At 47.6% G+C, this 26,737-nt stretch overlaps 1 protein-coding gene across 2 annotated transcripts in view; it reads right to left on the bottom strand.

Annotated features, from left to right (window-relative positions):
- The window catches only part of LOC138491096 (zinc finger protein 33A-like), a 512,100-nt gene that overhangs the window by 454,219 nt on the left and 31,144 nt on the right, over positions 1-26,737 (bottom strand). For both annotated transcript variants that reach the window (XM_069617411.1, XM_069617410.1), the window contains exon 3: positions 4,959-5,069. In XM_069617411.1, the coding sequence (XP_069473512.1) occupies positions 4,959-5,069 (111 nt within the window). The remainder of the gene's footprint in view (positions 1-4,958; positions 5,070-26,737) is intronic.

Here is a 26,737-nt window from a genome sequence, read left to right as displayed (position 1 = left end):
TGGACCTCGATGTCCTCGGTCTCACTGAGACATGGTTCACAGACAGCTCTGACGGCAGTCTCTACCTCTCTTGTCCCCTCCCAGACCCTCTGCACAGCCCTAGCTTCTCATTTCATCTGTAAAACTCAAGACATCCTGTCCCCCTCCTGCTCCTACTACTCCCTGCTCTTCATCTGGCCCTTCTGTGCCCACCTCTCCTCCCTCTTTCTCTGCCTTTCCCCTGTTCTCCTCAGACGCGGTTTCTATACAAGTCCGATCTATGAAAGACTTGTCAAAACAGGTTCACCCCTATTCCTTCAAAACCATCAAGGACTACATCGACACCCTGGCTCATGCTCTGGCTGATTTCTGCAACCACTCCTTTGTAACTGGTGTCTTCCCCTCCCCCCCATGAAGCACTCCCTTGTGCAACCTCTTCTTAAGAAACCCTCTGCAGACCCTTCCTGCCAGGCAAACTATCGTCCGATCTCCATCACTCCTTTCCTGGGCAAACACCTGGAAAAGCTGGCCATCTCTCAGCTTAATCTTCACACTGAATCTGCTGGTTGTCTCCATGACCATCAGTCTGGCTTCAGAGCAGCCAGAAGCACGGAAACTGCTCTGCTGAACATCCACGAAGACCAGCACTCTAACCTTGATTCTAATCTCCCCTATGTCCTCATCTTACTCAATCTCTCTTCTGCCTTTGGCACAGTCAACCATGCCATCCTGCTCAACCGTCTCCTTGATAACCTGGGTATCACAGATCAGGCCCTGGCTTGGCTGACCTCCTTCCTCTCCGACCGACCCTCCCAAGCCCAACTTGGGTCCTTCCTCTTCTCCATCTTTATCTCTACCAGTAGTGTTCCCCAGAGGTTTAACCTCTCTCCCTGGCTGTTCAACCAATACCTGGCACTTCTTGCACACCACATTGCCGCTCTCTGCTTCATCTTTCAGTGCTATGCGGATGATACTCAACTCATTTTCAGACCCACTTCTGTCACCTCTTCTTCTTCTCTCATTTCTGACTGTCGGTCCGCCATCCAGGAGTGGTATGCCACCAATGATCTCTGCCTTAATGCCAGTAAGACAGATATTCTCCTTATCGGCACACCTGCTCCCTTCTTTTCCTATCACTCTCTGGCCGGCCTCTCTTGGCCCTCTTCCTGCTCCCACCTGTGAAGCTAAAAGCCTCAGGGTCACCTCCAGCTCCACACGTTCCTTCTCTCCTCAAATCTCTGACGCCTCTAAGAAGTCACACTACCAGCTGCACCTCCTCAGAGGTATTCTTCCTTTCCTCTCCTTCCCCCAGAAGCTCAATGTCTCCCGAGCTCTGGTTCTCTCTAGGCTAGACTACTGCAACAGCCTCTTTCAAAATCTGCCTGCCTCTACTTTCTGCCCTCTGCAACTTATTCAGAACAGGACTGGGAGACTTGTCCTTGACCTCAAGCCCAGGGATCGTATCTCTCCAGGACTGAAATCTCTGCACTGGCTCCCAGTGGCTGCGAGGATTAAGTTCAAAACCCTCTGCATTGTCCACAAGGCCTTCTGGGGACTGGGGCCTGCAACCTCTAATACCTTCAAGTCTCTCTTCCTAAATATCTTCCTTCTTGAGCTCTTCGCTCATCTGCCTCCAACTCCCTCGGGGTTGGTCACTTCTCCAAGTAGCGAGTTGGTGGTAAATCTCTTTCCTCTGCTGGGGCCTCCCTCTGGACCAGCCTCCCTGCCTCTCTGAAAGTTGAGGAGAACCATCTCTGGTTCCGGAAGCGCCTCAGACCTTCCTCTTTGCTACCGCTTTCTCTCCTCCTCTCCCCTGCTGAATCTGAAACTGCACTGGTTACCTGGCTACCCTCTGATCTCGGGCCCAGGTCCCCACCCCGCCAGTTGAACACCTGCACTGCCCCCTTGGAACCCCTGCACTCTTGGACTGTTTCTGTATCCCTACAATCCTTACTAGCACTTGACAACCGATGTCTGCACTTACCCTTGCACTTGCCACCAGTTGCCGCACTTTTATTTATTATCTCTATTTATTTTACTGATTATCCTATGTACTGCACTGATCCCTCCCCTTTCCCCCTGCACTTTCCCCCTTTCCCCTGCACTTGCGCGATCTCAATGTCACCAGGTCTAGTAGGATAGCTGTCTGTCTTCCCTCCGTTTCCCCTCCCTTGCCTCGTTGCTGTCACGACCCTCGCCCAAAACCCTCTCTGGCAAACCCATTGGCCAGTTAGAGTCAGGACTCAGGCCTCTAGAGCCTGGCATCCTCTTCAAAAGCACTCACGGGGCCAGTCCTGGCGCCTATGGCGCCAGGCTCATACACCATGAACAACAATGTGTTTGGGAACTACTTTATTGTATTGTCAGCCAACATGGAGGCATCCACATAGCTTGGTTCCTAAGAACCAAGCTATGCAGTCTAGTGTTTTGGGTGTGGGAGCCTAGGGACTACTTTACCTGGACTATTTTGTTGGGGCTATTTAAACCACACCCGAGCAAGACAACGCGCTTCGCGTCACTTTGCAGCTTGCACCGTGACGCTCACCGTGTCCAGCTATTCCCTCGAACCTCGGAGAAGCAGAACCTGCAAGGAGACAAAAGGAACATCATTAGCAGCAGCATCATCTTACCTGCAGTCTTCATCTTTAAACACTCGCAGCTACTGAGAACAGCTTCCTCGAATCTGCACGCCTCCCGGACAGAACGACCTGAAAGAGGAAGATAGAGGCAACATTAAAGAAAGCAGTAGAGACATTTACAAATTCCGAACTGCTCAACAGGCTTACCTGGCTGGTCGCCCCTCGGCTGGCACCACTCCGGACATTCCACTTGCGCTGCAGAACACAGTGACCTACAAGGAAGGAAAACACAGGTTAGCAAAGGCAAGACATCGGAGCGCTGCGCATAGCGCTTACTTACCGCATCATAGCGCTCTTAATGCGCCATCATTTACCAGCGGGGCTCAACCAAGGCAGTTCGCCGCGCTGAAGCTCTGCATACCTAAGGTGGAAAAAAAGAGACATTTTAAAGAAAGAAAGGCATGCAGGATAGCAACACAACTAAAGAACAGCAATAAGACCTACCTGAACAATATCAAACGGGCCGGCGTCAGTGAAGTAACTGGACCGCACTCGCCCATGAAAGACAACGCGCCCCTGCAAAGAAGGCAGGACGGAGTGCACGCCTAATTCTACCACAAGTTGAGGAGAGGGCACCAGAGTGACTGAATTCATACGGGGTGGAGGGAGGATACTTACCCCAGTCAGTCAGTCTTGAACACAGTCCTCCTGTATTTTCAGGCAGAACCTTCCCCGCAGACCACATCAGGACAAAGCTGAGAAGCATACCAGCGAGCGACCCGGCTGGGTGGCGTCCCTGTGGATACCAGGTGAGCGTAACAGTCGCGCCTTGAATCACTTGTGAATAGGCGCGTTATAAATGCCATATCATACGGAGAACCTCGAGGACCAAGACTCGACGCTGCACAACGCTCAACCCTATAAAAAAGAAATTCCCAAGCAAGCTGCAAGCAGACTTGAATATCAAAGATGAGGAATACGTGGGAGGACAAAATACTTTGAAACAGTCAATACATAGGCAAAAGAAAGAACGGTGAGTAGAGCTAGTAGCCATGGATCAGGGGCAGAAGGAAAAATTACTCGGTTCTGTCAAAAAACCAGGTCTTGACAAGTTTTTTAAAAGTAGAGAAAGATTTCTCTTTTCTGAAAGCTGGAGGAAGGAAGTTCCAGAGGGCAAGTACTGTAACACAGAAGCTCCCCCCACCTGCTTTTTTCTATTTGAAGCGGGGAGCATGCAGCGAAATGCTGGAGCTGGATCTGAGGGCACGACCATGAGCCATTTTGGAGCAATTGTTGAGCTATTGTGGGGCCACACTGCGAACACAGTGAGAGATAGGGTTTTAAACTCAACCCGAGCTTTAATAGGGAGCCAGTGTACCGCACGTCTAGTAGCTGATATGTGATCAGAGCACTTAAGGCCAAGAGCAGAGCGGAGAGAATTATTCTGCAGTAGTTGTAATTTGCTTAGATTTGCAGAGGAGGTGTCCATCAACAGAATGTTGTACTAGTCACGTTTGGGTAGGATTAGTGCATGAGCGAGGGTGAGGCAGTTACTAGGGAAGAGGAACTGTCTACTAAGTGAGACGAGTCTCGCTGTGTAGGCCGTTAACAAGGCTAAGGCATTAAAAGGTCTAGACAGAGAGGTCAGCTTCTTAATGGCTGCCACCATGTCAGCCTTGGTACAGCCAGCTGACTCAATTCCTCTGGTCTTAAAGGTTGCCAGAGTGCCATCTGTATAGAACTCCAAATCTATGTACTGATTTTATAGTTCAGTCTTGCACTTTTAGACTTCTTGTTGGCGATTATCCCAGGTGGTCACTGAATCCTAAAAGTTACAATCCCACTACTATGACCAGAAATCAGGGAGATTTTTCTTAAGATCTACTTTGAGAGCCCAGATATATCACTCTATTCGGCATACTATCAGATTCTGACTTTGATTGCCACATGAGCAGCTGCTAGCCCTCTTGCTTGTGTATATGATCGTGTGTAGTAGGTGCAGAGAGACAATGGGCCTCATTCATTAGGAGTTCGCTGGTGTGGCCAAAAATGGTGATGCAGTGGTAAATGAATTACTATTGAATTACCTCCGCATTACCACACCACAGAATTACGGGTTTGGAGAAAAAGGCTGGGAAGTAATTCCTCCGCTTCACAGTTAACAAAAATGACAAATTGGTGGAATTACCTCAGATGGTAATTCCGCCAAAATCCTCCTTGAGGCCTCTAATAAATAGGGGCCAACACCACCTACCACAACTTGTAGTCCAGCAGTGATTCCACCAGACCAAGTGGTGGTAACAGTAAATCCATTTGGTAGTACCTCAGTGGATTTACCACAGAGATACCACCAAACATGTATGCCTAGTGACGATTTCAGCGGAAACATGTCTTACTCACTTGGAGAATAGTCAATCCTGTGTTTGGTCTCAGAGTACTGGTCATCCAAGAGGAACATCTGCTCTTTTTCTTTAGCTCGCAGTGAGCACACAGTGGTGGTAATAAGAGGACCTGTGAACCAAAGCAGACAGAAAATCTTTATAAGATATATAAAGGTAGGTCACTGATTAGAAGAATATGTACGATTTAAACAAGGATAGCTAGATCCTGTAAAACAAATTCACAGTATAAGAAGAGTTGTCACAAGAGAAAGATGTGAGAGGACGTCATACAGTAGCATAAATTCATGCAATCGCAAATGGACACTTCTCACAGAATTTGGGGCTGTGCACTCTGGTTCTTGATCTTCTGAGTGAGACTAAACTCTGAAGAACAGTATTTACTTGTACGTAAACAAGGAGTTCCAATTGACTCCTTTATAGAACCCATACCACACTAGAAGGTTCACTGGAAACATGATTGATTGAGTGTATTCTCCAAAATTCACAAGACGTCAACTGGTTGATAAATAAATAACTAAGCGTCTGCCGAGCTCCTAGTTTTATTCTAAAGAAGCAGTTAAAAGGCCAGCTCTTGGCCCATCTCTATAACACAATCCCAAACTGTGACAATGGCGAATGTCTTTTTTTGTCCTTTCCCTAAGATTGGTCAGGACAGTCAGAATATCCTCCTAACGTACTGTCATAATGTACATTTGTTTTTGTTTCAGTCTTTCAAAGCATGGTCATTAGGAAATTACATATTTAGTGTTTATTGGATTGAGAGATGCGTTAAGAGAGGAAGGTAAACAATAATAATACAGAAAGAAGACAAAGATTTAAGCGAGGAAAAGTGGAACGGAAAGTATTTGATCAGAAACAACCATACACATTATCCCCATGTGTATCAGCATGGTTCCTAATTTTTCGTTAGTGGTCTACCGAAACAAGACATTCGGAAAATGTTCAGGATACAGAGTAGATGTCCTTCTTAGTGTACGAGAAGAGTCGTCCTGGATTTGACCAGAGAAAATCAGTCTTTCCAGGTTTGCCTGCCTTGTCAAATCCATATGACATTCATTACTCACCATAATAGCATTTCTGAATGTATCTGCTTAGATTCACATGCTGTGCATATAGTCCGACACCGAGCAGAAATCGCAGAGTATTGCATCTTTCTTTCGAAGAACAAAAGGGGACATCGACATGGGCATGACTAACACTATCCCTAACGACATGTAGTGTACCCAAAGTCCCTCACGTGTCGAAGTCCCTCTGGTTGTGGTTTTTCTGCCGAGAGGGAGCCTTATAGTCAGCGTGAGAGAGTACAGAAGAGAGAAAGGTGTAAGAGGTCTGTGTTCCTTCTACTTCATGAGGGGAGGAAGGGTGGGCGCATGTGAATCTAAGCAGACACAATCATCAGAAATGCTATTATGGCGAGTAGTGCATGTCTTCTGATGCTTGTGAATCTGCTGCATAGACTAGTTAGCAGTACCCAGAGATAGTGGTGGGATGTGTGAAGGAACAGTAGTGAAGAGATATCTTAGCACTGCTTGTCCCACATGGGAATCAGACCTAGAGTGTGTATCTACGTAGTAGTGTTGTGTAAAGCTGTGTACAGAACTCCATGTTGCTGATTTGCAAATGGAAGAGGAACATTTGCAATGAATGCTATGGTAGCCCCTGTGCCCCGAGAGTGTGCTCTAGGCATGAAGGGTAAATCTCTCTTGGCAAGAGTGTAACACAGTGTGATAGAGTTTACGATCCACTTGGAGATAGCTGGTTTAGAGACAGGGTCCCCTTCTCTACCAGCTGCCACAGAAACAAAGAACTGATTTGTTTTTCTAAGTGGCTTTGTTTTTCCAGATAGTAAATATCCGTTCTCCTTACATCAGCATTTGGAGGTTTCTTTCTGCCACGTTAGTAGGCTTCTGGAAAAAGGTGGGTAGTTCTATAGACTAGTTTACATGGAACTTGGAGATAAATGTAGGCACAAAGCAAAGGAGTGTGCGCAAAACTACCTTATCTTTGTGAATCGTGACAAATGGGTCCTGAACTGAGAGGGTCGGCAGTTCACTAACTCTCCTAATAGAGGTGATCACCACCAGAAAGGTGGTCTTGTAGGTGAGTGCTTCAAGGCTAGCCTTGTGCATTGGTTAAAAGGGAGGCCCCATTAGTCTGGTAAGAACAACATTCAGGTCACACCCGGGAGCTGGGTTGGAAATAGGGGGATGAAGTCTCTTTACCCCTTCCATAAAGGCTTTAATTACAGGAATTTTCCACCATAAAACCTTGCTCTGGGATGTAGTGTACACCAAAAGTGCGGCTAAGTGGACCTTTAGAGAATTGAAAACCAGTCCTGAATCCAACAGGTGGATTAGGTACAGGACAATATCTTTAGGTGAGCATTCAATAAGATTGATGCCCTTGCCATTACACCAGATGACAAAACACTTCCATTTGCTGGAGTAACAATGCCTGGCGTTAGGTTTCCAAGCTTCTCTGAGTATGTCCATGCATCTTTGAGGGAGCTGGAGTTGCCCGAGCTCTATGACCTCAGGAGCCTGGCTGCAAAGTTGAGAGTTTGAGGGCATGGATGTGGTGTTTCCCGCTGGTCTTGAGACAGCATATTGTACGGGCCGGCAGCTTCCTGGGAGGGGAGACCGACATTGCATGAGAAGAACCAAGGCTGACGGCCCACATAGGGGCCACCAGAATCATCCTGACTGGCTCTTGGTGCATCTTGTGCACTATTCTCTTGAGCAGGGGAATTTGGGGAGGGCGGGGGGAGTAGAAGTTGCAGGGGGGGGTGGGCTTAGACAACTTTCCCAGACTATGTTATCCAAAGATCGTTCCTCTTGGAGCGGTTCTGAGGGTACCTGGAGGCGTAATCTGGGCATTGGGCATTCTCCAGTGTGGCAAATAAATCGATCTCTGGGAAGCCTCATTCTGCAAAGACGTTGAGTACAATGTCCTCCTGTAGCCGCCACCCGTGCTCTACGGGTAGAGGGAAGTCTCTGCTGATTATGTCCGCCAGAAGATGGCGTTCTCCTGGAACATGTGAAAGGAGGAACATTTTCTGTTTGAGAGCCCACTTCCATATGTTGTGGGACAGTTTGGACAACCCAAGAGAGTGAGTGCCCCCTTGTTTGTTTAAGTAATAAATGGCTGTAGTACTGTCTGTGTGAACTAGAACTGTCTTCCCCTAGAGGTGTGTCTGGAAGGCCTTCAGGGCCTTGAACACTGCCAGCAGTTCCAACAGGTTGATGTATTAGATGCTACCGCTGAGGACCACATGCTGTGCACGTCTGTTGAAGCAGGTGAGCTCCCTACCCAGTCAGAGATGTGTCTGTGGTAAGAGTGGCTTCTACTGCGGGGGTGGTGAAGGTTTTCCCCTGCAGAAGGTTTCCCTTGACCACCACAGCAGAGACTGAATGAGGGCTGCTGAGACAACCACTAGATTGTCCCACTGGCCTGACACCATTGGCTTGAGAGCCACTCTTGCATGGGGTGCATGCGCAGACGAACATCCGGAACTAGGTAGACGCAGGAAGCCATCATCTCCAACAGTCGCATGGCTTTGCATACCATCACCTGGTGATTGGCTCATAGTGAGGGATCTGGAACAGCACGTTTTTAACCTTCTCGTTGGAGTGGAAGACAAGGCTGTCTTTGGTCCGAATTAGAGCCCCCAAAAACTGTTTGACTTGATTGGGGTTTAGACTGGATTTCTTCTCGTCGATAGAGAAAACTAGGTTGAAGAGGAGATCTACCGTCTTCTGGGTATTTGTTTGGCATGTAAGGATAGACTGGGATGGATTGACTGCGCAGGTGAGCAGCTACTACCACCAGTACCTTTTTGAATACCCGTGGTGCTGAGGCAATGCCGAAGGGGAGAACCTTGAACTGATAGTGGGTGTCCTCCATCATGAACCAGAGGTACTTTCTGTGCGCTGGCAACATTGAAATATGAAAGTATGCATCTTTCATGTCCAATGTGACCATGTCATCCCCCTGCTGCAGCAGTGGGATTACCTCATGCAGTGTTGTCATCCTGAATTTTTGAGGTTTGACATACTTGTTTGCCGGGGCGCAGGTCTAAAACAGGGTATATGGTGAGATCTTTTTTGGGTACAAGGTATTACGCTCAATAAATACCCTTGTTTGCCTGCAGATTGGGGACGACTTCTATGGCACCCTTTTACTGCAGGACCTGAACCTCTTCCAGCAGGATGCCCAGGTGTTCTGGCGACAGGCGTCTGCTTCTTGGTGGGTGGTATCGAGGTGGCCGGAGGAACTCGATGCAGTAGCCGTGGGCAACAGTCTTTAGCATCCACTGGTCTGATGTGATCCCCTACCAGGCATAGATTAATGACAAGCGGCCCCCCTGACCGGGGAAGCGTGGGAGGGGACCCGAACCGGCGAGTCACTGAGGTGGAAGGCGGGAGCCTCTAGGAGTAGAGTTCCTGCCTTTACCGTTGCCCCCACAAGGGCCTCTTTGTTGGTATTGGTGGCTACCAGATGAGCCTTGGCCTGAGGACCAGAGGGTACTCCCTGAGCCGTATTGTCCTTGAGAAGAGCGGGGAAAAGGATTGGCCACGAAAGGACTGGCGTGAGTTAGAGCCCCCATGCTGGTGGAAGGATTTAGCTGTGATCTGACTAAGCGACTTTAGTGTTTCGTGTTTTTTATTTGCCGTCTCCAGTGCGTCATCAACAGCCTTCCCAAAAAGGTTGGAGTCCTCCACTGGCTTGTTGATCAAAGAGGCCTGAGTTTCGGGTTTAAAGCTCGAGTTCTTTAACCAGGTGTGTCTTTTAAGCAAGGTCCCCTGGGCTAGGGTGCATCCAGTAATTTCAGCAGAGTCCAGAGTGTTCTTCAATATGTTATGGGTGACTTTTCTGCCCTCAGTCACGACCGCCAGTAGGGGTGATCCGGTGGGCTCTGGAACATCTTGAAGGCCATCCTGAACTAGGCCCCACTGGGCATCACTGTAACTGGCCAGGAGAATGGTATTATTGGCAATCCTTGTGGAGTGGGCCGCAGAGGCTGTGACCCCTTTACCCAGGGCATAATGCTTTTTACAGTCTTTGTCTAGAGGGACTTCCGATGAAGACAGTGGAACCCCTGCCCTCTTCCAAGTGGTAGTTGCAATTTGGAAATGATTGGCTGCTCTTTTTAAAATAGCATTAAACAACAACTGGTCGTCAACCGGTGATGAATCCCCCTGTGTAGGAGAAGGGGGATATAGACAGATGACGTCCGGGTCAGGGGTATGAGTTGGTGATAGCCAAGGGCCCTGATCCTCTGACTGATCCTGAACCCAGTCTGGGTCTTCATCAGCCGTGTCTTGTGCAAAAGGATTAAGGTCCTCATAAGTACCCTCCTGTGTTGCATCCTCTGAGACATCCAAGATATCTTCCTGGTGTCCCTGTGCAGAGATGGCAAATTTCTGCAGTTTGTAAGGAATGGGTGTATTGATACACAAAATTGCAACTTTGCCAATCAGGGCTTTAGATGACAGCATTAGCCGCTGAAAGCCAATAGTGTATTCAAAGTATGTGCCAAAATGCTGACAGTAGTCTGTTGTAGCACTTCCATTATGCAGTAGTGAGCTACAAGGAATATGCAGGCCTAGTATGAGTGATAGGTCACATTATGCATTGTTGATAGACAGGCAGGGAGAGGGCCCCAGCTCTGTAGCTAATAGACATTTTTGGAGTGTTTGGAACATTATGGCACCTATATAGCGCTTAGATAGCCAGTCTTAAGCGCTATGAACACTAAACTATGAGTGCATGCCTTTTAGAGCTTGCTCTAATAGGGTTAATACATCTCGGCTTCCCTTAGAATATTCTGCCTCTCTAACGGTAGCCCTGTAAACTAATCTCCCTTTCTCTGGGAAGGCACTGATAAGACATTCCTGAGCTTTCGCGCAGATGGGCTCCAGGGAGGGGCACAGAAAAAGGAGCACAGCGGAAATTCACAGAGCTGGGTTTTTCCATGAGCCAGCCTATATTTTGCACAGGGAAAGTTCTGGAACTGTGCGTCATGGACGGACAGCACGAGATTATAAAATATGCATGCTCACATGACTCAGGTGGGAGATCGACCTGTGGACTTGGTTCGAGCAAGATCAAGTGCCCGGAATTTGGAGCTCTGACGGCACCCAGCAGCGCTGTCCTCTGAGCGGGGCTTGTTACAGCTAGCTTATGAGGGCCAGGGTCTCCCAGTGCTGATTGAAGGGGCGTAAGACTGTGTTTCTCTATGTTTCTCTATGTTTTTCTAAGTTTTATGTTTCTCTATATTTTGCATTTCTCTACGTTTTGTGCTTTGTAATCTTCTCTAACTTGAATCTCAAAATGTAAATGAAATTCACTGTTTAGAATAAATACTAAAACTTATTGCAGGTGTCATTTGTCACTAGCATGAGTTCACTGCTCGGCACAATAGAACCTGTATTTTGGGCTGAATTGGGTATTTTTTGCTCTCAAAGGGCTGGCCCCGAGGAAGATTTTGCCCATATCAAGACAATGGGGCAGGAGTCCTCTTTGCTGGGTCTTTTTGGTGTATTGTACCTGTCAGAAAAGTCAATAAACTGGGCCATTTTGTCCATGTATTGTTCAAACCTCTCCCTAGTCCATAGGGAAGAAGCAGAAGGGTCTGGAAATGGAAAGGTTTGCTCAGGAGGGGGATATTATCCCAATAAGGCCTTAGAGAGAGCCTGGGGGCTTCAGAATACTCCTCTTGACGAGAGGGGGTGCCTTTGTGCTCTGTGGCCGCTGAAATAATAGCCGCCTGGCTTTCGCAAATTTTTCAGCGATTGTATCGAAGGTCTCGACGCACCTGAAAGCACAGTCGTGATCGGTGACTCCACTGAAGCTTTAGGTGCTTGTGCGCCCTTGGACGGTGTGTCGACGACTATGTTTTTTAGGGTGATCCCCCATTCCAGAAGGATGCCCAGTCTCATCCCGTGAAAGTGGTTGCGTGGAGGGTGCTGAACTTTGAGGTTAGGTAGGTGCAGGCAAAACCTTTGTCAGCCCTGTTGGCACTGTGCGCTTCTTCGATGATTCCATCAAAGAGGCCTTAGGGGTTGTGTGTTTTTGTACCCGTGGTGCGTAAGTGCCCTTGTCGCCGGGGTGTAATCTCCCCATAACAGAGCCGGTGGCCTGTCTGTCAGGCCGGGGACAGGCATTTGGGAGCCTGCAGGCTCCACTGAGAGGTCGATGTCTTCCAATTCGGAGCCATGGCTCCAGAGAGATTCCTCGTCATCCGAATCCATGGTGCCAACTGGGGAAAAGGCTTGCTGCCTGCATAGCGTAGGCCATCCACCGTTTAGTCTGTCTGTCGTTCAACGTTTTTATCCGAAAGAGTTTACAGGCCTCACATGATTGCTCGTCGTGGTCTCGAGCAAGACACCGATTGCAACGGCGATGGGTGTCCATCCAAGGAAACCTGCTGATTCACGACGGGCAAAATGTAAAGGGTGTCTTCTCCATAGATGACCGTAGCGGCAGCCAGACAAAGAAGAGAAAGAAAGGGGTAAAGGAAACACATTCTTAGAGATGAATAAATCCAAGACCCCACTCTCCCTACTGTAAGAGCCTGGCCAGAGGGCCGAAGCCAGCTAGTCGACAGTTGTCAAGCAGTTGTAGATTTCTTCGGTGGCAGGAACCCCACGAGGCAGCAGTCGAGAAGATTAGTCAGGAGACTAGATGACAGTAGGTCGTTGGGACAAAGTTAGCAATATAAAAAAAACTCTTGCAAAGTCTGCATAGGCAACCAACTAGGTTGGCGGGAAAAAACAATCTGATGGACCTCGACATGTTAGAGATTTTGGGTACACTACACGTCACATTGGGGGTAGTGTTACAGTCACGCCCATGTCCACGTCCCCTTTCGATCTTTGAAAGAAAGATGCAATACTCCCCGATTTCTACTAGATGTCGGGCTATATGCACAGAATGTGATTCTAAGCAGATTCACAAGCATCAGAAACAGTAATTATGACAAATTAGTTGGCGTACATTTCCTAAACACACACCACAATGACTTCAAAGGGTAGCCTGAGGAAGAAAAAGGTCATGACAGTTGCCATACAGATGATGGAAAGAATAAGCAAGAACAGCGTAAGATGGTTAGGGATAGAGGCAGCGGTAAAAGGGAGGACTCATGCGGAAATATTAAAATGAAGAGGGCGAGGAAATATAGAAAATGTTCACAAATCATCACAAAGGATTCTTTAAAACCGTTTTCAGGAATGAGGTAGAAGAGACCATTTCAACTCACTGAAGAACCTGATTGCACCAATGTGTTTTTCCTGGATAGTCCACATGCACGCGGACACACTCAGCCTCAGGACGTTTACGTCGACAAGAGGACAAATCTGCTGTTTTAAATATGCCCTTCTTGGCATCCTATGGACCCATATAGAAAGGTTTGGATCAATGATAAATGCTTAGAAAGGTTAGTCACATTATCTCTCTTAAGGAGCCGGTCATCTTTCAATGCCCAATTCTACTTCAACTTAAATTGCCAAGCTGAAGTCGTCTTTCAGCGCATCAACTTACCATTGGTGCGAGTATCTTGCATGTACTAGAGATCTTCTACAGCTTTTGATGCTTAGCATGGTATTTTCATCAAAATAACTCAATGTCTAGCACCGCCTACCCTCAGCACCCAAACTGCATACAAAATCGAGGGAGAGAGGAAAAACATGATCATGGATATGACGACCCCCTACCAAGCGTGGGTAGGACCAGGTCAACGTCGGATCTATCTTAGAAATTGTATGTGCAAGTTAAAAGGGACCTGCATCCCCAACCCCCCTCACCCGTAATGTGTACACACTTGTATATTGTACCTCTTACCCTGTCCTGATGCCTATTAGTCTCTGCCCTGGCCAGGTCTGTAATTTTTCATGCGACTCCCGGGCGTCATGGCGAACAGAACAGCATAGTATCTCAATGTGAGAGCCTACAGCTACCAGCATGCACAGGACTTCCAATTTTCCTAGAATGCATAATGGTACCTTGAAAGCAGCCCAGTACAGATAAAAACTACAAGTACCACAATGCACCCAAAACCAACAGACAAGATCTGCTCAGAACATGAGGAATGGAATTGTTGCTCTGGAACAAATTAACTATCCTCCCTCATCCAGGAGCCGAATGGGACACCCCAACACCTACCCCACAATCCCAGACAATCTACAGGGGAGCAGTGGAGCAGAAGTGGTTGAAATGGATCCAGCAAGGGACTACACACTGCTAGGGAAGAAAAGGAAATACTATGCAAGCCCTTTTTGGACAATGACTTAACAAGTACAGGAGGGAACAAGAGTACAAACAATGCCAGCGGCCGCAGAACAGGCGGGCCATAGAGGATGAAAAGGTGGTGCGACTAAAGGCCTTATGAAGAATACCAGGCAAAATTCCAGCCCAGAAGGGGAAGAGATGCGAGGAGTTGGAAATAGGTCAGAAAGAGAGTGGCTCATGGAAATATCTGAGTATCCAATGGCTGCTCAGAGAACTTTATAGACAGGAAGGGGACTACAAAAAGCACCAGAGAGGAGTGTTCAGCAGGTGGAGAAGGATTTAGAGGAGAGTTTTGTCGTGTTGAGAGTGAAGATAAGATGTTGGGATTGAGAGAGTGGTACCAATTGTGTTGTATGTTAGGGCTAGGGGTTGAGAAATTGTGTTGTATGTTAGGGCTAGAGTTGAGAGGGGGAGAGAGGGAAAGGGAGAGGGAGAGGGAGAGAGAAGGATATTTATTAATTAAGCTTGGGCATGCCCATCCATACCCCATTGTGCTTCAGCAGAAGAAAGCATGATCCCTGAATGAAAGGCTCTTTCAAGCCAAACCTGGGAAAATAAAAGAAACTTCATTTTCAGCCGCATGGGAAACGCTTTACTTTTTGAGTTACAAAGTGTCAAAGATCAATAATTCAAAGAAACTCCAGCCCTCTGGGCCTATGTTAATTTCAGTGCATCTGTGTTCAAACAAATTGCTGCCTACAAGAAACTAACTATGGCTGCAAAACAATATTGGGAAGTCAGATAAAACCGAATTTGAAAGGAAAATGCCGGCTTTCGCCACTTGTCAAAATGGGCTTTTGCAAACCAAAGAAGAAAATGCCAGTTTTAAAAGTACAAATGTTGAAAACTTATCCTTGCCGAGCAATGTGAAAGGGGATTGTGTTCTGTGAAATATATATATACACAGGAGGTTTTATTAAGCAGGCTTTCTTCTGATTCAGACAAAAATAAGTAAGATAAGGAATCATAAAGCAGTGGCTACATGGGGGGAAATCAGCCCAAAACAGGTTTCTGCTTGGTGGATGCTAGCAACAGAAGGCCCCTCACAGTAGATTGCCGGACACACAAGTGCTAAGTGCTACCTTGGCAGACTTCAGTCTGGGCTGGGGCTTCTTACAATGGAAATTTGGGACACGAAGATGTGAAAAAGGAAAATCACACCTCCCTGTGACTTCTGCTGGGAGTTTCAGAGCCAACTCAAGAGCAGCCTTGGAAGCTATGCCCATATATGGCGAACAATACTGAACATTTGCTTCCAAAGACTATGGCCCTCATTACGACCCTGGCGCTGACGGAATGAAGGGGGCCCATACGGGACCGCCCCCCTTCATTCCGTCAGAGCCGATTACGAGGCTCCCTTTGCGGGACCCGGATCAGACGTCTGGTAAAACCAGACGTCTTTTCCGGGTCACGCGAGGAGAAGAGGGAGGTAACAACGGGACACTTGTAATGTGCCCGTTGTTACATCCATCCCCAATCCCATTGAGCCCTATGGGGGCTCAATGGGAATGGGGAATGGTTCCTGCAAGGAGGAATTACCGGGTCCTCCTATGTCAGAATGACCCAGTTATTCCTCATTGCAGGAACCCGGTAATGGAGCCCGGTTTGGAGGCAGCCTCGTAATGAGGCCCTATGTTATTAATAAAACTTGTAAGACTTATCTGTGCAACAGGACTTAACAATAATGTAAAAAGTTAACTGTTTAAATGTGATTTTATGGGCTTTAATTTAAGACGTCGTAGACTTCACTGCCATGTTGGGAACAGAAAATAGAAAGAAGTGGATATTCTGAGGAAAGTGTACAGGATGCCACTGTAAAATTTAATACTGATATGTCTAATAATAATCTAGACACATGTGTAAAGTTATAGAATTTTAAGTAATATAATTCTCACTGAAAAGTGTGAAAAACTGGTAGATGGGCGAAACAAGATCCTACAACCGTGAGGATTGGACTGCTATGCTCTACATAAAATATGTAATCTGCCCATGTGATTTGTTAAAGTGCCACAACTGTACAAATGTGTAAATTATGTTATGATGGATTTTTGACTACAAGGACTGTGGGAAGGCTTTTCACCTCATAAAATGCAACCTCAAACTGAGACTCTTCCTCGAGGAGGCGATTAACTTAAGCTGACCTATCCGAGTCTTGGGCTCAATTCTGCCCACCAATAATTCTGGGATGTCACCATGCTCTATATAAAGGGTGGTTGACAACTCTAGACAAACTCTTTCCTGAATTTCCTGTGCCTGCGTTCCTGATCTTCTACATTCATCCTGCCAGACTCCAGATCCCACTGCAAGGCCAAAGCATAGCTGATTCCAGATCCCACTGCAAGGCCTAGATTCAGAAAAACCCACTAAAATCCCAATACCCAAAGTGAAACGCTGTGGTACCCTTTTTGGGAAGTATCCTGTGAGCAGACCGGCTTGCTGCTCACTAACTGCATGCCCGCTGTAACCCTGCCATCCAGCTGTCCTTGTCATCCGGTGACCAAATCTTTGCCCAGCTGTCTTTTGCCAGCAGAGTCCGCTATCCGGTGACCAGAATCTTTGGTGACCAGAACCCTTAATGTTCCAAAATCCCGAAACTCAAGCATGGACTGTGAGTAAATCCCCATCCCAGAGAAACAAATAGGGGGTCATTACAAGGTTGGCGGTAAGGGGTTAACGACGCTGGTAAAGGTGCCGGTGCCGTTAACTCCTTACCGCCGCATTACGAGGTCCTTTAGCTGGTCCCGCTGAGGGCGGCTGGTTTTACCAGGTGACCTTTGTCAGATCGGACATTGACAAGTTGTGTGTAAACATCCTGGCCATAGTGCAAAAAACAAACTCCAAAGGAGTAGTGGTGGATTTGGCAAAGTCTCCATTCACTGTCACGGACTTTCTGGCCGACCAAGTGCTTATATATCTATCAACACACACGGACCAAGACCCTCACGTCTTGCCCAGGTTTTCCCCGATGGTAAGAGCTACAATCGGCCTGGAGGTGTCCCCAACAGCTCATAGCTATAAACCGAACAACTGGAAAAGATCTAAATATGACTACAACCACAGGTTGCCAACAGGGAAGCACAAAACCTCGTCCAGTCAGGTTATCCAGACACCAACCCTAGATACGAAAGGGCCAAAAAAGGACCCGAGATCTGCGACATACGAGCAAGACGATGATTGCAGCCATAATATCTCCTGGATACATGAGGACCGCGATAGATCCAAAGCCCACCAAGAGATGAAAAACAACCACAGGTCCTCCGTAACTACAAAAATCTTTAAATTAGAACAGACTTTGACTGCAAAAGAGGACTTTGTACTGAATAGAAGAACAGTTCTGTACCTTCTTTCGACTAAGCCAATTGAAAACCTTAAAACGGACGATATCACCTTGATCAAACCCTACCATAGAGAACGGATGGTCAAGGCTTACTTGCACATTCGGGCAAGTGAGGTCCAGACCCTCTCACCAGAAGTGTACAACGATCTTCTAAAAAAGGGTTTCAGGCTTATTGAAATCGAACCTTCTGAACAAAGCAAATCTATTCTCTCGACTACAAGGAAGACTGAGCACAGAAACCCCTGCTACACTTCTAGAACGGACGAACTGTATAAAAACCTGAGAGGGGGCAGGTTCTCCCGTCCATCCACGGAGCAGTCGTCGGGCTGTTCTTACAATTTTTACGTCCGGGCTCATCGCTACCACTCCGACATCTGTGCAAGGAGATCTAGTCCGAGGCACCAACGTACTGGCCCCTTAACTAGAATAGGGTGCGAGCCGGACCGCATCTCCGATGCCAAAGTGACTCCAAGCTCACTGCGGTCCATGGCCCCTAGGCCCAGTGTACATGACACAGCCTCTCAGGGTTCGGATCTAATGACTAAAGAGAACTCCATGAACGAGCGTAAAGGCCTCTGGGCGTGGCTGCCAAAAGTCCTGGACTCGAAAACCAGGAAATAGCAACCACAGACGAAAACATTGAATACCACCGTTCAGGCCAGCCACTCCTCTGTGATAATGGGATCTTGGAACACCAGAGGCCACCGCCACCTCCACCTCACTCAACCAGGTGGCACAAACCTTGCAGACTTTGACGTCCTTTGACTACAAGAGACATGGCTACACATAGCTCGACAGCTACACAGTGATCATCTCCCCTGCCACCAAAGGACTGCTTGGTCATCCCTCATCGGGGCTTCTTCTGGCTGCCCGTGCCGATTACGGCATCAACATCAAAAAGAAAATATCGGAATCTTATGGCCATCTGATTGTTCTTACTTGGGAGTACTGTAAAGCTCCGAACTTGAAGCCGGAAAGGACTCAATTAGCGATCATGACGCTCTACTGGAACCCTCAGAGAACCACTAATGATAGCTTCTGTACTTCAGTTGCAGAAGTGATCAACAAGCTCCTCGTCGATTACCAAACACCGAACATAATCATTTGCGGGGACTAAAACACCAAGTATCCAACCTATACAACGTCCACTGAACCAATCGACAAAAGATTCGAAGAATGTGGTGTAGCATGGCTAGAACTGATGAACTCGTGAAACTTGTACAATGCTGCCACAATCTTGGACAATGGGCCGCTAACCCATACTTGGAAAAGAGATACTTCCTTTGCAACTTTGGACTATATGTTTCTTTCTCACGCCATGCTACCCCTAATTTCGAACTTTACAGTTCAAAGAACGGCAGCCAGCGATCATAACTTACTATCGGTGACCTGGAGTGCTTGCTGCTCCCAGAATCCATCCTGGATACTGAACGTTGAGCCGAACCAGCAACAAACTCAACTAAGACTCTCGGCTTTGGACTTAATTGTTATATCTAGAAAGTACAGTCAGCAAGTATCCCTGCCAGATCAAGGAGGGCCGCCAGTCATCCTCAACTACCAACCTCTTTTGCTTAAGTACAGAGTTGCTAATAACTCAAGATCCAAAGCCGCCCCTCCAGCAAAACACGGCTACAGCAAAGTGCTAGTGGATAAAATACGTTACTTAAGAAAGCTTCAAAGAGCCGTAACGAAACAAAACACGTGGGTAACAAGAGCAGCCCTAGCAGCAGAGACCAGAATCTACAAATCATGGCTCAGGGGTTTATCCTCTATCAACAGGACTCTGAAGTTAGGCTCAAAACTTTGAGCAGTAAGAAAACTAGAGAATTCTGGTCTCTTGTTCAATCATCTGCCTCCCAGATAAATGAGGCGCTCACTAACTCTAAGTGAATCCAAATAGGCAATCTATTTTTAGGTGCTCTTCAAACCCCCAGCTGATTCCATCCAAACTCTGATCAAAAGCAATACTATCGGATGGGAAGACCTGACCGATAAAGACGATATCTTAAGAACCATCAAGAAGCTGAAATCATCTAGAGCACCTGGTCCAGATGGCCTGACAAACAGACTTGAACCACCATCCGGAGGAGTGGGTTAAGTTTATCAGTCAGATATTTACCCGATGTAAAGACGCAAAATCAATCCCAGCATCTTGGACTACCTATTTTCAAGAAGGGCACCAGAGAAGATCTGACCAACTATTGCCCGATAGCCCTCCTGGATAGCATTGGAAAGCTTTGTGCCTCCCTGCTTCCTGAAAGATTTCAAGCTTGAGCTAAGTGTTCTCCCTGCATGGATCCTCTCTAAACAGGGTTCCTAAAAAATGTTAACACCTCTGTCAACATAATGCTTCTGAACATTATCAAGAGCAAGATCAGGTATGGTGCCCTGAAAGTCTTCTTAGCCTTCATCAACCTCACTCAGGCTTTCAATCGGGTAGATTGAGAGAAGCTGTGGAATAAACTCTTGGAGTGGAAGTGCCCTGCATCCATCCTGGGTCCCCTTGTCGCCCTACACTCAGACACAAAGCGGAAATTCCATTGTACTGAGGAGTAAAGCAGGGTTGCCCGCTTGCTCCCGCCCAGTTTATCGCTTTCCTAGGTGATTACCAAGGAACAGCTTCAACGGTCTGGGCCTTTCCCCCAAAAATCGGGATTTCAGCAGTTTCCAGGCTACTCTATGCTGATTACCTTATTTTATTGGACCAAACTTGAGTTGTCTTTGAAGTCCAACTGAACAACTTAGCCCACTACATTGAGCAAAACAACCTAGAAATGAACAAAGGCAAGACTAAAATTCTGATTTTGGAGAAAGCACCAAAGAGAAGCTCGAAACACAGCTGGTTCGTGGACGGGACCAAAGTGGAACAAGTGCCTCTTTTCAAATATCTTGGTGTAACAATAGACTGCTCAATAGTTGATGCCGGAATGCAAACAGCCCTCTGGAGCAAAGTCTGTAATCTAACGGCTCAAACTCGAGCAATCGATAGAAAATACGGCAGGTTCTCATTGATCCCCACTCTCCAATAATATAAATCTAAAGTGATTCCGACCATCACCTACGGGATGGATGCAAGCCCAGCCATTCCTTCAACGCTATGTCCTAAATTAAAAGGTTTCCTTTGGCATTCCGTGCTTAATCTGCCGAAGTCCACTCCCATTTCAGTAATTCGTCAGGAATTGGGTCTGCTGTCTTTAGCTGCTATGGTAGAACACACCAGTATGCAATTGTGCAGGAACATCCTAATGCCAGAGAGTCCAAAAGTGTACAGACTGATCACCGATGAAATCACTAAAAGGAACCTGTCGCATGCTAAACACCTGGGTGGAAAAGAAAAATTCTCTACTTGAGTCGGTAGCATGTACGGAGGAAATTTTGATATCAAATCCACTGAGAGAGTAAAACAGAAAATGGGAGATCTCGACTGGACATCCACCCAAGAAAAACAGCAACCAGCAAGTCCATGTTCCATCTCCCTCCGACCACAAGAAAACAAAGACTTGTTGGAGTACATCATTACATTTCCTGACAAAAAGTTGAGGTACCTATATGAGAGCACGGCTCAATCTTCTCCCTACGCGTGAAATCTAAGAGAGAAGATAGCAGGCTAATTCTAACTAATGTAGATTGTGCCCAGAGAACCACCAACTTGAATCCATCAGACATCTGATGCTATCATGCCCAGCAATTACAGAAGTAAGGACAGCTTTTCTTCGCCCTTTGCTTTCCTCCTGTGATCTGTGCTAAGAAGAAACGTGGTGGGCTCGCCTCATCTCTGGAGTAAAAACGAGATGGTCAATCGCAGAGACCAAGATTTTAAACAAAGCCTTACAGAAAATTGCATTAATGGAAAAACCAAACACCACCTGAAGGAGTAAGAAGATTTTAATTAATTCATTCATTGAATTCGCAGAACGATGATCTTCTTTCTTGTAAAAGCCAAAATGTGGCTACATACAATACAATTTTTTTTAAAAAAAAATGTTATTCTCTACAGGCATATTCTATCTTAATGTTTCGTTTGAAGTTCACTTCCTCTTTTTTGGCAGTTTCTCTATGCATGCTTTGGTTGTTCACAATGATATTCTTCGGAGATCTTCCTGTAGCACCTCTCCAAGGGCTAATCTTTTTTTCTTCCAATGTTTTAAAGGCAGGATCTTTCTTTGCTAGCAGGCTGAATGTTCCTTTCTCTGTATGTGATATAGTCTGCCCCAAAATCGGGCCAGTTATTCCCTCCACCTGTTGCTCTATTTCTGCCCAATCAGAGCAGCTTACATTATTCAATTTTTCGTCCTCTTCTTCCCTTTCCATTGTTTCTATCAGATCACTTAAACAAGTCTCTGACGAGGAGTCAATCTCCTGCATCTCCATTAGAGGTCTCAAGAGGGTATTTGCCGAAACCATGGAATTTTGTGGAGATTCTTTCTGGGACATCGCCAATTCTCTTCTGGGATGCTTCAATTGTTGTATCATATCTAATGGTGGGGGGGTTTCTTATGTCCTTAAGAAAGCTCTTGATCCATTTGACTTTCTTTTCCTCTGAGTTTTTATATTTTTGGTTCCTCCCCCCCTTGTTTATCTATTTGTGCACAATTTGGGGGTTACCCTCTGGACCTCCCAGGGCTTGTGATTGTTGGAATATCGAGAAGGTATTTACTTCAGTAACCAGGCCTTTCAGCCAACACCTCCTCCCCTTTCTGATTCAGGCTTGATTCAAGTACCGTTAGAATTTCTGAATTTGGGCCTTTGTTCCATTTCTCGCTCGAGTTTCACTGCTCCTTTCAGGATCTTCAGTCTGTCTTTGTCTCTGGCCATCCCCCGGGGGATTTATCAGGCTCGTAGTGTCTCTGTTTCCTTTTTTCTCTGAACAACTCTGTTCCGATCACCCGCCCAATCCCTTAGTTCTCCCCTCTCCCTTAATGCGCCTTTTCCATTGGCTCCACATCCATTTGCAATCTTCCACTACTGCTTCCATTAGTAGGGCTTTGTCCGTTGGCTCTCTTCTTGCCATGTCATATAGCTGGCTTTGCCATTTGATTGAGGTGTCCGCTTCTTTGTTCAGTCTCTCTTCGACCTTATTAACAAAGCTTTCCATTCCTGTCATTTTTGCATGGGCCATTACTATTAGAGTGCCCTGGTCTTGCAGTGAGATGGACAACGCTACCATCACCATGTGCTGAATGTGGGTCACCTCTTCTCTCTGAGTTCCTCCCCTGTTCTGACGTCCTGTTATCGCAGGGGTGCTCCAGTATACTCCTCACGGAGGATAGAAACCTGCAGCTGCTGCGATTCTAAGTGATCCGGCCGTGGCTGATTTTGCCGCGGCTGGAATGGTCGCATGAGAAAAGTGCAAACTACCAAAAGTTTGCACCTTTCTCATGCAAACACACACAGACTACGGGGACCCCGCAACCCCCGTTCACTATACTGTAAAGTATAGTGAGCGGGGTGTTGCGGGGGACACCCCTGCAGCCCCCTCAATCTTTTTTTTTTTTTTAACTTACCTGCAATGCTACCACCAAAGTTTCGAACTTTTGGTGTTCGAACCTTTGGTGGTAGCTTTTTCGGTCAGACCGTACAAAGCCTGCTGCTGCTGCTGCTAGATGATCCATCTCCCCATACGAATTTATCTCCTTCAAATCCTGACGGGGTGACATTTCTATTCGTCTCCGTCTCCTCTGTCACACCACACTGCACGTCCTCGTTTCCAGTCCTTTGGGGGTTTGCAGGGTATGATTTTGATGAAGAGTCAGAAATTCTTTTCTTTTTCATTGTGGGGTTTCTCTTGATTCGAGCCTTGACTTTCCATGCTTTTTTCTTGATGGCATTGGTGAGGGAGCTAGAAGCTCTACATTTGGAATACTCTTTTCTGTAGTTGGCATTTCATAATTCAATGCTGCCAATCGGTCATTTATGGTGGACAGACTTTCGCAAGGTGATTTTTTTCTGTTAAACCCAGTAGACCCTTCGCAAGCCGTTCTACCAGGCCCGAGTTTCACAGCTCTTTACTTGGGGGGCATGCAGCGGATTCCTTCTCCTGGTTTGTATCAATCTGTTGCCTGGGGTCTGCCATGCCTTACCTGCTGCCGAGTTCTTGCTGCCGTCGGGCTTTGGGTGTTCTCCGTCATAACCTGGAGAATGCTAGCGCTGCTGCCAATCAGAGGCTCCCAGTAATTACCCGCAAACACCACTTGCCTCCGCTTCGTGGAGCTTGCAGGTTTTAAGTCATGGCTTTTCAGTCAGGCAGTACAGCACAGAACAATGGTTAGTCTGATTAAAGGAACAGGCATTTTTGGAAGAAACATGGAGGATTTCCCACGAAAACCTGATATTTGGTGGTGTGGGAGAAATTGAGGCACCTCATCTGAATATGTCATCTCCAGGGGACGTTCGCAGTCTGGCAAGTTATCCTACTGGAATTGAATCATGGATGGCCCAGGCCAACTTAAACTCTGTCTTCTAAGTGTTGAATTTTATGTTATTTGCACACATTTACTAGCTTTTGAAACCCAAGAACTGCTATCAGAACTCTCTCAGCAGGGCACTGCTACCACCGATCCCCGGGCTTTGTATTGGATGGAACAAGTTACTTACCTGTAACTATTGTTCTCCAGCATGGATTCACATGCTCATGCATAACCACAGGAGGTGGCAAGGCTCAACAGAAGCAATTATTTTTACCTCCGGAAGAGGCTCACCTTCAAACAAACAGGTTGTGAAGCACTGCTTGGCCGGACCTGCAGCACTCCTCTCTGGAATCCCTGTCAACGCAGTAAAATCTCGTGAAGGTGTGCGTGGACCGCCGTGTAGCAGCCCTGCAGATGTCCAGCAGGGGCACACCAGACGGGAATGCCATTGTCGCAGCAATCGCTCTGGAGGAATGGGCTCTCGGACGGCTGGTTCGCCAACCGATGACAGTGAGTGATGCAGCCGGGGAGCCACCGTAAAATGGAAGCCTTGGACAAAGCCTTCTCATGGTTCACAGGACCAAAGTTCATGAACAGTTGAGAGGTCTTGCGAAAACTCTTTGTGCGTGCCATGTAGAACTTCAGAGCACGAGCAACGTCCAGCAAGTGCAAAGTACTTTCAGCCGGCGACAAAGGTTTTGGAAAGAACACAGGCAACACCAAAGGTTTGTTGAGGTGGAATTCCGACAGAAACTTTGGCACGAAGGAGGGGTGCGTCCGTAGCACCACTGCAGGGCAGGGCCTGGATCTCACCCACCCGCCTGGCAGAGGTGATGGCCACGAGGAAAGCAGTTTTCCATGAGAGGAACGAGAGAGGCCTGATACATATGCTCGAAGGGGGTTTCCATGAGTCTTGTCAGCACCACGTCGAATTCCCACGCCGGGCCAGGGGCCTTCACTGGCGGGAAAGATAGAAACAGTCCTTTGAGGAACTCCTTGGCGAGACAGTGGGACCAAAGAGAAGATCATCCTGGAGACCTGGTGTAGCAGGGGATAGCCTCCAGACGCACTTTCATAGAAGCGTTCCTCAGCCCTGCCTTGGCCAAGGACAACAAGTATGGAAGAATCTGCTGGGCTGGGACCTTCAGGAGGATTGATCTTCTGTGAACAGCACCACACAACAAAACGCTTCCACTTGTGCCCGTAGCACTTGGGAGTTGACAAAGCTCTGGCCTTGGCAATGACCTCCCTACAGTTCGCCGGCAACTCGTACCCTCAGAACCCTAGGGCTGCAGGAGCCGAACCCTAAGGTTCAGCGATCCTGGTTTGTGATGCAGGATTGCGCCTCCTTCTCTGGTGAGCAGATCCCCAACCACTGGCAGCTTGACCGAAGGTGACGTTGACAGGCTGAGAAGGTCCGGGTACCAAATCTGCCTCAGCCACTCCGGGGGGACTAGTATCATCCTGCATCAGCACCGTTTGATTTGATTGATGACTGGCAGGAGGAGCGTCAGCGGAAGGAACGTGTATAGGAACAGGCTTTCCCACAGGAAGGAGAATATGTCCCACGGGAAGGAGAACACATGCCCTATGCTCCAGGGCTGGTGGAACCTGCTGGTGAATTTCTGGCATTTGGAGTTTGTCGCAAACCGATCGATTTGGGGTCTGCCCCACTTGAGGAAGATGCAGTCCACCTGATCTTGCCGAAGTTCCCACTGGTGGCGGGAGTGCAACTCCCTGCTGAGGGAGTCAGCGACAGTGTTCTTGACTTCCGCCAGGGGAAAGGGGGTGAGGAAAATCTCCTGGCTGAAGGCCCAGTGCCACAAGTCCTGTGCCTCTCTGGAGTGCGCTGGGGATCGGGTGACCCCATGCTTCCTGATGTAGAACATTGTGGTGGTGTTGTCCATAAAGATCCTCACCACTTTGCCCTTCAGGGATATAAGGAATGACTTGAGGGCACAGAACACTGCCCGCAGCTCCCCGATATTGATGTGGAGATCCTTCTCCTCCAGCAGCTACAGGCCTCTGGCGTTCAGACGTCCAGTGTGGGCTCCCCAGCCCTCCAGGGAAGCATGTGTGTTAGACCGTCTCCTGCTATGGGGGTTCTGAAACCCTGTGCCCCAGGCGACTTTGGAGTCGGCACCCCACCACCTTATCGCCCAATGGAACTACTTGTCAAGAGGGATCTTGTCTGTGAAGCTTCCAGACACTTGTATCCAGCGAGCGTCCAGGGACTCCTGAAGAGGTTGCAACCGTAACCTGCAGAGGCGGATAAGGCAGATTCACGGCGTGCCGAGCAATGACTTGATGGTCTGCACCATGGCTGTCTTCGGTGACAACAGCCGTTGAACCTTACCCAGAATGGCCGCTAGCTTCTCCCCAGAGGGCGACGCCAGGCAGGAGACCGTGTTGAGCCTGGCTCCCAGGAACAGTGCCTTCTGCGATGGAATCAAGCAGGACTTTGGATAATTCACTGAGAACCCCAGACCTGTCAGCAGCCAGACAGTCCTTCCCATGTGTTCGATGGCTACTTCCCTTGATTTGGCACGGATGAGCCAGTCGTCGAGGTATGGGTGCATTTGTATTCCCTGTAGATGTAGATGGGCCGCCACTGGTACCAGGCACTTCGTAAACACCCTGGGCACCGACTTCAGGCTGAAACGAAGGACCTTAAATTGGTAGGGTCTTCCTTGCACCACAAAGCATCGGAACTTCTGATGCTTCCTGTGTATGGGGACGTGGAAG

Source organism: Ambystoma mexicanum, chromosome 10 (genome assembly GCF_040938575.1).
Source record: "Ambystoma mexicanum isolate Mex_15411 chromosome 10, UKY_AmexF1_1, whole genome shotgun sequence".
NCBI classification, from domain to species: Eukaryota; Metazoa; Chordata; class Amphibia; order Caudata; family Ambystomatidae; genus Ambystoma; species Ambystoma mexicanum.
Note: the sequence above shows the minus strand (reverse complement) of the source record. Positions and strands in the feature narration are given on the sequence as shown.